A 12,562-nucleotide genomic window follows, 5' to 3' on the forward strand; every position below is an offset into this window, starting at 1 on the left:
TTATAGAGAGAAAGAGCGACCGGATATAAATATCGCGGGATTTGGGTATACATCATCCCACTTTTGCGGGAAGGGGAGTGTCTGTATAATTATACCTCTACTCTGTTCAAGAAAAAGCAATTAGTCAGAAAGGGAAAGAGAGAGAGAGAGAGCCGGATAGAGAGAGGTGGAGAGAGAGAGTAAGACGAAGAGGAGAGAGAGAAAGAGAGAGAGAGAGAGAGACGAAGAGGAGAGAGATAGAGGGAGACGAATAGGAGAGAGAGAGAGAGAGAGATGGAGGGGGAAGGAATTTAAGAGAAGGGTTATATGTAGGTGAAAATAGAAATATACCCAGTCCTTCATTCATGTGTCCGTCGTTATTAATTATGGCAAGTTTTCATTAAATACGACCACCTGGCACAACTCAATATTATCTTGACTACTTCCACTCCGATAAATTCCTCTAAAACACAATATATAGATTAATTACCAGATGGTTCTGTTTTTGTTAAACCTGCGTATTAAAGTTATACAAATCGACCCCCACCTTTTAACCAATTTTGTACCCCCAAATAATATATAAATACCCCCAGCATTTAATTCCTTTACATTCTTGCACCTCGGGCAGCGGTTCAAGAGTTCTGCAGAAACGACTGGACCGGACTCTTCTTTAAATCTTCACTGATTGGTAAGACATTGTATTGTGTATAGGCCTGTTTAGAATTTAAGCCATTGGCAATTTCAATACTAGAGATGTCATTGAACAGTGGTTCAATCACTTGACCCTCAATACAAAAACATTTTGAGGGTTCGAATCCCAGTATTGCCCTAACGTCTTGTGGTAAGGCATTATTAATCGACATTATTTGTCACTCTCTACCTGGCACTTGCTGGGGTAATAATAATTGTCAATTTATAGGTAGTTTATTGTGATCTGTTATTATAGTCCATCTTTTTATCTTTGTATATATTATCATGATGATAGAAATGAATGTCAATTCTATATTGTTGGTATACGCCTATACGGTGATAACATTTGGATTAGCCCTATTAACTCATATCCTGCCATATGCATGCATGCACGCTATTGTTACAGTGCTTTGTATGTGCGATCAAGCTACCGATCTGCTGTTTCTTGCGTGAAATGCAGCATTCGTAATAGCAGTTATTGTTCATGCCCATTGTACTGTGCCTAGTGTTTTACACGCGCTATTGATAGTACCATCGCGTTAATCCGATTATCTCACAATTAACCTGGCACTGGGGGGATTTGTGGCTTGGCACAATGGGGATAGCCCTGTGGCAGGATAAGAGTTAACAGCATTGTATGTCTTATGGAGGTGTTGTGGTATAGTGGTTCATTCACTTGAATCTCAATCCAAGGGTTGAGGGTTCGAATCACAGACCGTCACTAACGTCATTTGGCAAAAACATTAATCTACATTTACCACTCTCCATTCAGGTCATGTAAATGGATACCCGGTAGGAATAAAGTCCTCGAAGACCAGTATTAAGTGCTATGATTATGAATGCTATTACGATTATTGTTATTTATTAGTATTTTATCATTTTTTATTATTTATTCAATTATCGCTGGATCAAACATTTTGTAACCTATTAAAAGTTATTGCGTATTACCTGGATACATTTCTATTAGCAAAATACTCCATACACCAAATTAAATCTAGGGCTTTTTACTTATTCGAATTCATGGATGTTTCTCACCTAGCGACGGTGAGGGAGGGGACGGGGGAGGCTTTATAGAGACTTGGGGCTCATGCATTCTTTTTCTACTGTATCATGTGCATCTGGGTAAGATTAACTAGGGAGGGGACATGATTTTTTTTTTAAAGGGCGGCGGGGGGGGGGGGTACCACTACTTTTGTGTGTGTGTGTGTGTGTGTGTGTGTGTGTGTGTGTGTGTGTGTGCGTGTGCCTATAATGAGGTGTTTATTTACATTCCAACATAAAAATAAAGTTGTGAGAACAAATATAATTGACGTACAATGTTATTAAAAGAAATCAGATATTTTCTCAACTATTCAATAATTTGCTTCTTTTCTATTGTGTTTTTGAACAGTTTCTTTGGCAACCTTTGGTCTGGCTTTGTTAAGCTTCATATTTACAACAATAATATTCTTGTACCACTACTGTAACTGCGACGATGTGCTAACCGCAGGTTATCCATTCATTTGCATATAGATACCCGGCACACCCCTCACCATCATCACCATGCGGACCATTCTCCCGGTGCTCGTTCTGCTGTGTCTCGCCGCCGTGCTCGTTGATGCTACGGACAACGAAGTAGTAGCATGCGCCAAGGACTGGTTCCATCTTCACCCGGACAGCGGCAAGTGTCTCCTGTACGTACGGAGATGGTACAGCTGGCAGTACGCAAGGTGGTTCTGCTACTGGAAACACTCGACGCTGTTCTACCCCGAAAATGAGAATGAACTGACCGCTGCCCACACCGAATTGGAGTGAGTCTCTCTCTCTCTCTCTCTCTCTCTCTCACTCATTCACTATCTCTCTCTCTCTCTCTTTATCTATATCTCTCTATTTCTATCACTCTATATTAAAGTACCCTTCCCTCATATCACTTTCTCCGAGTCAAAGCAGAAATCAAACCAGGGGGATGTTTCACAAAGACCCTAAGTTGGACTTAACAATTATGGAAAGCCGTTAGCATCTGTGAAAATATTTTGTAAAAGTTATTTTGAAAGCATAAAATGTTGATTCAAATCATTCATATTTAAAAAATTTTAAATCGAGATTTTATGTTTTTAATGGGGAATTTATGAAAAAGGGTATGAAATATTTGAATTTTTGCTTTTGAATATATTGTTTTTAAAGGCTACAGATTGCTCTCCATAATGTTTAAGTCCAACTTAGAGGTAAGTTCGACTTAGGATCTTTGTGAAACACTACCAATGATCTCCCTCTCTCTCTCTCTCTCTCTCTCTCTCTCTCTCTCACCCTCTCTCTCTCTCTCTCTCCTCTCTCCCTCTCTCACCCTCTCTCTGTCCAAATACCCTTCCCTCGTGTCAAAAAATGTCCTCATTCTGTAGGTAATTTCAGTGTCTCTAGAGTCTAGACCAACAAAAAATAGTTGTAAAATAACATTTTACTACAGAGGAGCTTTGATATATACAACAAATTGATATAATTATGATACCCGCATGCTTCTACGATGATCTTTAAAAGCAGTCTATAAGGTTATTTTAAAGTATTTTGAGTTGATGGGTTGTCATGAGATGGTTGTACTGACTCTTACGACCCTTTGGGGGTATGAGAGTACAATCAAATAATTGAACATATCAAATACATGTATGAGACGCGATGGCTCAGTGGTAGAGCAGTGCATGGTTTCGTAACGGGAAGGTACCTGGTTCGAAAGCAAGTCGATGCGCTAATGCCCTTTGGTAAGGCATTAATCTTCATTACCAAGTCCCTCGGAGAGGACTTAAAGCCCGTCGGCCCCCTGGTTGCTTACTAATACAAACATACACATACTTTCTTGGCAGTCAGAAGATTATTAAAAACAAAAATCGAAAACATAAACATATCAAATACATAAACATATCATAATTTTTCAAAACCATTTTGCAAGTCAAAATAGTAGTCGTAATAATCATTTTTCGTGAGAGGATTATTTTGTATATGAAGGACCAGAAGTTTGCCATACAGCTGTTAAATACAGCTGAAATAGGCTATCCGCCGTATTTGGAACTTGAATAAAACTATGCATGTTATTCGTGTTTTATTTGATTGCGGAAATTAAACAAACACGCAAAGTGGATTAATCGCCCTTTTGTGAAATAAAATTGAACCAAGTGAACTGAAATCTCTAAAACCGCCGTATAGAGGTATCAATGTGGTGGTTATTTTACCTGACTGCTAAGAAAGCATAACTGCTTGTAAGTAAGCAACCGGACGGCTTTAGGTCCTCTTCGAGGGGCCTGGTAATGAGGATGAATGCCTTACCAAAGGGCACTAGCGCATCGACTTGGTTTCGAACCCGGGACACTGGATTACGAGACCACTGCTCTACCGACTGAGCTATCGCGTTGTGAATGACAATGGTACGCGGGCAGAGTCCTGTCGTGACAGTGACCTTTGACAAGACATCAGTCTACATTTGCCACCCTCCAGGTGTAGTACAAGGGTATCTGGTAGGAACGTATAGTCCTTGAATGGCTTGTGCATCCCCAGGGGTGAGTGGGTGCGCAATATAAACGTAGCTATTATTATTATCAATTTGTCCACATCATTATGTTCAGTTGGTGGATAAGACAGGAACCAGAAATTCAGGGTCACCAGCTTTTGTAATAAATTTCAGCATCAATTATTATTATTAGTAGTAGTAGTAGTAGGAGTATAATTATTATTATCATTATTATCATCATTATTATTATTATCATCATTATCATTATCAGTGCCAACGATGGTTCGAGCGCTTGGCTGGGAGTTTGCAAAGTATCCAACGGCGACTTCATCACCTCTGACAACCAGGACTACTCGAACATCTGGACCGGTACGACCGGGCTGACGGACTCTTCCAACCCGGTGGGATACCTCGAGATCCGCTCCACCACTCCGGCTTTCCAGTACTCCTACAGTTCCTGGTATTGGTACCCGAAGAAGCGGCGCTTCATTTGCGGGGTCGACGCCTGTCGCATCAACTGCGATCGCCTGTGCGCGCTGATCGAAGCTTTTGAAACACTGTGCATTTAACAAGCTGTCCAGTTGGGGGTCTTTCACAAAAACCTTTGTTGAAGTTATCTCTAAGTTGGACTTAACATTTATGGAAAGCCGTTAGCATCTTTGAAAATATTTTGTAAAAGTTATTTTAAAGGGCATAGTTGATTCAATCATTCATATTTTCTATTTTCAAGAAGATTTCATGTTCTTGGTATGGAATTTATAAAAAGTCTAAAATACTTGAATTTTCGCATTTGAATATATCTTATTTTGAGGCTACAAATGGCTCTCCATAACTTTTAAGTCCAACTTAGAGTTTAGTTCGACTTACTAGGATCTTTGTGAAACACCCTCCAGAGGTTTCTAACGGTCTTAAATGAATATCGGCTTTTCTTTCTCAAATTGGCACCGAGTACTTGTATTTTCCATTCTTTCATATTCTTTGAAAATAATAAAATGTGATATCATTAAGGAATGAAAATGAAAATAACAAGCAATTGCCAATGCATACACAAAATATATTGAGTATAAATTTCACTCTGCTATGCCATTATATACAGGCTTTGTTAATTATTTATTATTAAATCGCTCTTCTTCCTGCATGAACGGTGCAATACAGAATTACAACATTCGATTTAAATATTCATTGAAATAAACGTGATTGGCGAGTTGTGAGGAAACTCTGCAATTCTTATGAAAGTCATGTGTACTCCATTTAATCACATTTTCCTCGAAGCCCCAGGTTCACCTAGCATTTTTTCCTTCGGGTTGTACCGAAACTAATTATGATTTTGTTGTTCAAAGGCCATCCACGTCATCCATTTTGAAAAAAATGAAAATGATATTGTAGGCATTTTGTATGATAATAATAATAATTATATCAATTTGTTAGCGCAGCTACTACAAATTTATAATCCACTGCGCTTTGAAGAAAAAACAACTCTTAACAGTGCTTCTTTACAGACACACAAACATATTTGTTTAATGTAATTGTACGATTCATCAGTGTGCCCATTTGTTAATTTAGAATTCCTATTACAGCTTTAAAGAATTCGTCACTTTCATTCATGAACATCAGATCTTATTCAGACATTCACCGACCTGTATCTCGTATTTTTCTGCTTTCCAGCCTTTAAGAAAATAAAAAGAGAAAAAACAGAAAAACGAAACGTGGGTATTGTAATTTGTTGTTGTTCAGTCTGTTGCTGGCCTGGGGGTGTTTCACAAAGATCCTAAGTAGAACTTAACTCTAAGTTGGACTTAAAAATTATGGACAGCCATTGGAGTCTTAAAATGAAATATATTCAAAAGCAGACATTCGAGTATTTTAGACTTGTTATAAATTCCACATCCAGAACATGAAATCTCCTTGATGATAGAAAATATGAATGATTTGCATAAACAATTAATGCCTTTCAAAATAACTTTTACAAAATATTTTCAAAGATGCTAATGGCTTTCCATAATTGTTAAGTCCAACTTAGAGATAAGTTCTACTTAGGATCTTTGTGAAACCCCCTCCTGGTGTCGGTCTCCGTGGTGTGAGTGAGGTATGACATCTGAATTTAAAATAACTTCAAAAGTTCTTTGTCTTAAAGGTACTATGTCCCATTTGCAGGCCCCAAAAATGAAAAAGGTTAAATTCCTACGGCATTTGAAAGATAATACTAATTTAGAACTTAACTCAAAACGAAAGGGCTTGAAGATGGCTTTGAGGGGGAAAATAACGACCATTAGTTGTCGAATCGATATTAGTAATTGCAATCCTTTTAGTAATAGTCTGATTATCAGACCCTTAATTGTACCGAATGGTCGTACGTCTTGAGTTGAGGAAAGATTCAATCAGTTTAATTCTGTCCATTACAAGAAGTTTGTTATTGATGCAGACAAATGCTCATGTATCCTTTACAGCTCATTTTATGTATGTTATTACCTGACAGTGTCTGAAAGTGAAGTCTAGAAAGTAAACGGGTTTCCTTGCATAATTTGAATATTAGGACACTGCTCACGTTTAAATTTCACAGATAGGACATATGTGACATACTTACAATTCCTGCAAAGTTCTACAGAATTTGATGTTGCCTGCAAATAGGCAGATATAGAATGGTAAACCGTTTCCGCCTGCCCCTTTTTATTATGGTATTAAGTGTAATATGCTTCAGTTTCCTTATAATTGAGTTAAGCGAATAAGCGTAGGACCTTAAAGTGGTGTGCAATTGCCATTCATTTACATGTTTTAACAAAATCTGACGGTTTTTGTTGTTGTCTGCAGTAGTGTACAGAGGCATATCTGAACAAGCCTTAAAGATAAAGTTGAGTTCTTGTTATGCGATTGCATTGTGAAAGAAACGGTGTGGAATCGATCAGAAAAGGTTGATCATCTGGCATATAAGTATGTGTGTGTGTATGGCAAGGTTTGAGAATCATCAAAATGATAAGAAATTTGGCCAAGTCTTGGTAAAGTTACAAGCACTGTACACAGAAGGATGTATATGGGACTACACGAACACGTGGCGTAAAAATCCGTCCCGATTTTTACGATGTTACAAGCCATATTTAGAATATGAAGGCATTAAGAGCCATACTTTTCAGGGAACATGTTTTATCTGATGTTCTTCCACCCTTGCATGATAACAATGATAACGCTCACAAATTAATTTTCACCTCTTCCCAGAACTCAACCTCAGTCTCTTGTTAATTCTTCTCACTTTTTTGTTTTGTTTGGTGACACCCAGGACAGGAAATTACCACGTACATACCATACAATTGTCGAGAACTCTTAAGTTCACAGTATATAATAGAATTATAGAACAAATATATGATTACAATATATTTATTCTGTAGTTCCTCTTCATGTAACACCAACATAAACTTGTACATTTAATATAAATTGTCACTGAATAATATAAAGAAGATACATATTTGACATGAATATACATGTACATGTTTATGTAAATAGAACAAATAATTGAATTCGGATGATCCTCCGTCACGGCAATAAACATATATTGATTAAATCAATTGAAATGAAGATCCTTCAGAGTTCCAATTTTATGTCGTCATAAAATGAGAGAATAATGGTGCGTAGCTCTATCAAAGTTCTACATAGCAATTGAAACCTCTCATAGTGAAGAAGTGAGTTCTCAAGCATTTTTATTTGAATTATTTTAATTATTATTTAGATATATGTATGTAAATTATATATATATATATATATATATATATATAATTGTGATAAATGAAAATGAGATAACAATGGTTCGTAGCTCTATCAAAGTTTCCCATTGCTATCTTCCCATTGAAAAAGTGTCTTTGCCCGGAGTAAAACGCCAACCCCTTATCCATGGGCCAGTAGGGATGGGCCAGTAGATTTGGCCAGACTAGATTCGATTGACCGACAGTTTTTACCTTTGCACATCTATGGCAAATTTTGATTGACCTAGGTCATCATTATTCTGTCGTATTCATTTCTAAAATAATGTGCATTAATTTCCAAGAGAGTTGCCAAAGTTGTTTGCATTTGTCAAATCGCACATATTACATACATATATATATTATTCACTTTCGAAAATCCTTCATCACAGCTGCAATATACAAATAATAGTTTAAAACAATTGAAATGAAATTCCTTGAGGGTTCACTATTTCATATGACCTGTTTCAATTTTCCCCAAAATTTCAAAATTTCAAAATTTAAATTTTTTCGAAATTGAAACCGGTCATAATGAAGACTCTCAATGATTTCTATCTCAATTGTTTTGATAATTATTCATATAAATATATATATATATATACATTATATACCTTACACATCATATCAACAATTTTCTATACTGACCAAAATTCCTAACTTCAACCCTGCTCAAAACTTATTTAACCCTAAACCTAACCCTAAAACCCAATTACAACAATAATCCAAACCCAATATTTCTGATAAAAAGGATCACCACATCATACTGATAAATGCAATACACATATTATAATATATATGAACAATTCACTACAAATAAATGGGATCTAATAAGTATGGATAATCATGACTGGTAGTACTAATAAATTTGTAAAATGCTAGAAATTTGCTTGTTACTTTAATCATAGACATACCACACTTTAAAGATAAAGACCAGTTCTGGTCATGCGATTGCATTGTGAAAGAAACGTTGTGAAATCGATCAGAAAGGTTGATCATCTAGCATAGATGTACTGCAAGGTTCTGGAATCATCAAAATGATAAGAAATTTGGCTCAGTCTTCATAAAGTTACAAGCACTGTACACAGAAAGATGTATATGGGACTACGCACATGTGCGTTTTTATCTCTCACAATCCAATAGATAAACTAATTTACCAAATGTATCAATTAGTAGGCGGTTTCGGCCGGCAAAATTGTTACCATCATGTATTACTCAAAACATAATCTTTCACATGATTAGTAATAAGATCTTCCATTTCATTATTTGAAATTGGGGCGTTTCCAATACTGGTCTTTACCTTTAAAGGAAACCAAAACCTTCATACTAAGTTACTTTTATTGTAAAGTTTAAAAGATTTGAATAAAATCAGTGAAAATTTGAACAAAATCGGGCAAGGAATAAGGAAGTAAGAGCTTTTTGAAATGACTAGTCACTAGAGCCAGAGGGCGATATTCAATTTGATGACATCATCTGTGAACAACTCTCCATGCCTTTTGTACATAAAATTTCACAATTTGTTTGTTTTCTTCGTATTTATTTGTGTTCTTGATCCGACTTCATAACATGTGAAGTAGAATATCATTTTGCATTCTATATCTTGCTTTCGGGGGAGTACATTATCTCAATCACAGGAAAGAAGGAAAAACATGAAATTTTGATGTACAAAAGGCATGGAGAGTTGTTCACAGATGATGTCATCAAATTGAATACCGCCCTCTAGTGACTAGTCATTTCAAAAAGCTCTTACTTCCTTATTCCTTGCCCAATTTTGTTCAAATTGTCACTGATATTTTTCAAATATCTTAAACTTTACAATAAAAGTAACTTAATTATTAAATATATTTGTGGCATTCCACCCAGTAAATAAGATCGATTGATCGATCTGTATCAATAAGGTCGATTGATCGACCTGTATTGAAAAAACACAAGTCAGAAAAAATCTTGGAACCAGCGGGATTTGAACCTGCCATCTACTGCTTGCCGGGCAGCGACTCTACCACCAGGCCATCACTGGTCCATGGCACAGTCACGATGAACTAGAAACAAATACCTAAGCTCTCCTGATTAATTCTGACTCATTAATATTCATTAGCCCGCCATAGGACAGTAACTTTTATAAATGTAATGCTTCCTGGGAGAAGTTTCAATTATTAAATATATTTGTGGCATTCCACCCAGTAAATAAGATCGATTGATCGATCTGTATCAATAAGGTCGATTGATCGACCTGTATTGAAAAAACACAAGTCAGAAAAAATCTTGGAACCAGCGGGATTTGAACCTGCCATCTACTGCTTGCCGGGCAGCGACTCTACCACCAGGCCATCACTGGTCCATGGCACAGTCACGATGAACTAGAAACAAATACCTAAGCTCTCCTGATTAATTCTGACTCATTAATATTCATTAGCCCGCCATAGGACAGTAACTTTTATAAATGTAATGCTTCCTGGGAGAAGTTTCAATTATTAAATATATTTGTGGCATTCCACCCAGTAAATAAGATCGATTGATCGATCTGTATCAATAAGGTCGATTGATCGACCTGTATTGAAAAAACACAAGTCAGAAAAAATCTTGGAACCAGCGGGATTTGAACCTGCCATCTACTGCTTGCCGGGCAGCGACTCTACCACCAGGCCATCACTGGTCCATGGCACAGTCACGATGAACTAGAAACAAATACCTAAGCTCTCCTGATTAATTCTGACTCATTAATATTCATTAGCCCGCCATAGGACAGTAACTTTTATAAATGTAATGCTTCCTGGGAGAAGTTTCAATTATTAAATATATTTGTGGCATTCCACCCAGTAAATAAGATCGATTGATCGATCTGTATCAATAAGGTCGATTGATCGACCTGTATTGAAAAAACACAAGTCAGAAAAAATCTTGGAACCAGCGGGATTTGAACCTGCCATCTACTGCTTGCCGGGCAGCGACTCTACCACCAGGCCATCACTGGTCCATGGCACAGTCACGATGAACTAGAAACAAATACCTAAGCTCTCCTGATTAATTCTGACTCATTAATATTCATTAGCCCGCCATAGGACAGTAACTTTTATAAATGTAATGCTTCCTGGGAGAAGTTTCAATTATTAAATATATTTGTGGCATTCCACCCAGTAAATAAGATCGATTGATCGATCTGTATCAATAAGGTCGATTGATCGACCTGTATTGAAAAAACACAAGTCAGAAAAAATCTTGGAACCAGCGGGATTTGAACCTGCCATCTACTGCTTGCCGGGCAGCGACTCTACCACCAGGCCATCACTGGTCCATGGCACAGTCACGATGAACTAGAAACAAATACCTAAGCTTCTAGTTTCTAGTTCATCGTGACTGTGCCATGGACCAGTGATGGCCTGGTGGTAGAGTCGCTGCCCGGCAAGCAGTAGATGGCAGGTTCAAATCCCGCTGGTTCCAAGATTTTTTCTGACTTGTGTTTTTTCAATACAGGTCGATCAATCGACCTTATTGATACAGATCGATCAATCGATCTTATTTACTGGGTGGAATGCCACAAATATATTTAATAATTGAAACTTCTCCCAGGAAGCATTACATTTATAAAAGTAACTTAGTATGAAGGTTTTGGTTTCCTTTAATATTTGGGCAGATATGAACAACACTTGAAGAATCAATTCAAGAAGTACTGGGTGTTAAAAAAGATTTTCAGTCATATATTCTTGATATGAAATAACTTGAAATATATTAGATTACATTCAATTTAAATGAATATTGATGAACGAGTGGGCGGTCAAGCGGTCAGTCTGGTCTGAAAATAAATTTTTTCATCAGTTATTTCAGATAAAAATGAATTTGGTTTCTAAAAAGTAGCATAATATTAGCTTTTCAATAATAATAGATAGAGGCGATGTTTTGTGCAGGCACTACATTGTAGTTTAATCCACATACCGGTATATCATTATTGTCATTATACAAATGAGTGTATGAGTGTGTTGGAAAATGCTAGAACAGTTTGAAAATGCTTGACACAATTAAATCTGCTCTCCTTTTTTTATTTCTTTGCGTAGTAATATAAAGGGTCAATTTCTTTGGCTGCTTTTCAGGAACCTAGAGAAATATTGAATCAAATTATATCATAACCAAACAAATACAGAAACCACAGCATTCCACTGTGATAAGATGTAAATCTAACTGACCTGAAAGGAATAGGACACTTGAATTTATGAAGAACAACATTACAATAATAATAATAATAATATTGATAATAATAACAATTTTTAGAATACTAACAATATTGATAATAATAATAGTAACATTTCTAAGGGCTTAACATTGTAATCACTATTACCTCGGTCAATGGATTCAAATGCTAATCCGCACATGATAGCGCACATGCTCTGCTCCCTGGGGAGTATCATGGTGAGGCCCCATTTTACAAGAGCACACATGCCAATCCAGCCACATCAACGTTCACATCCTACCGGGCACCAAAGTAACACACCTAGGTGGAGAGTGGCAAATATGTGTCTTGCCAAAGTATATTCGTGCTGTGGCAGGGATTTGAACCCGTACCCTGTGGTTCATAATAAAGCACCTTATTCACTAGACCACAACACCTCCAGATACCTCTACAATATACAATGTAGCTATATAGGACGATTTCTTAGAATACCCACTACAATAATAACATATAAACTTTACATTTTGTGCA

General features: G+C 36.8%; 1 protein-coding gene across 1 annotated transcript; it reads left to right on the forward strand.

The window, feature by feature from the left end:
* The first annotated feature begins 597 nt into the window (after positions 1–597).
* On the forward strand, positions 598–4,713 carry LOC115918897. The gene is made up of 3 exons (XM_030993676.1): positions 598–667; positions 2,182–2,459; positions 4,416–4,713. Exons 2-3 carry the CDS (start codon positions 2,212–2,214, stop codon positions 4,711–4,713), a joined length of 546 nt encoding a protein of 181 aa, XP_030849536.1. The 5' UTR covers positions 598–667; positions 2,182–2,211.
* Positions 4,714–12,562: the final 7,849 nt, after the last annotated feature.

The sequence above is a fragment of the Strongylocentrotus purpuratus genome, unplaced genomic scaffold (genome assembly GCF_000002235.5).
Source record: "Strongylocentrotus purpuratus isolate Spur 01 unplaced genomic scaffold, Spur_5.0 spur5_scaffold_20, whole genome shotgun sequence".
Taxonomy (NCBI): domain Eukaryota; kingdom Metazoa; phylum Echinodermata; class Echinoidea; order Camarodonta; family Strongylocentrotidae; genus Strongylocentrotus; species Strongylocentrotus purpuratus.

What these genes read in the sequence shown, in the direction of transcription:
- LOC115918897 (XM_030993676.1), top strand. Translation starts at nt 2,212, where the DNA reads ATGCGGACCATTCTCCCGGTGCTCGTTCTGCTGTGTCTCGCCGCCGTG. An exon ending in GCTGCCCACACCGAATTGGA is followed by an intron (nt 2,460 to 4,415) that starts GTGAGTCTCTCT and finishes TATCATTATCAG; the next exon opens with TGCCAACGATGGTTCGAGCG.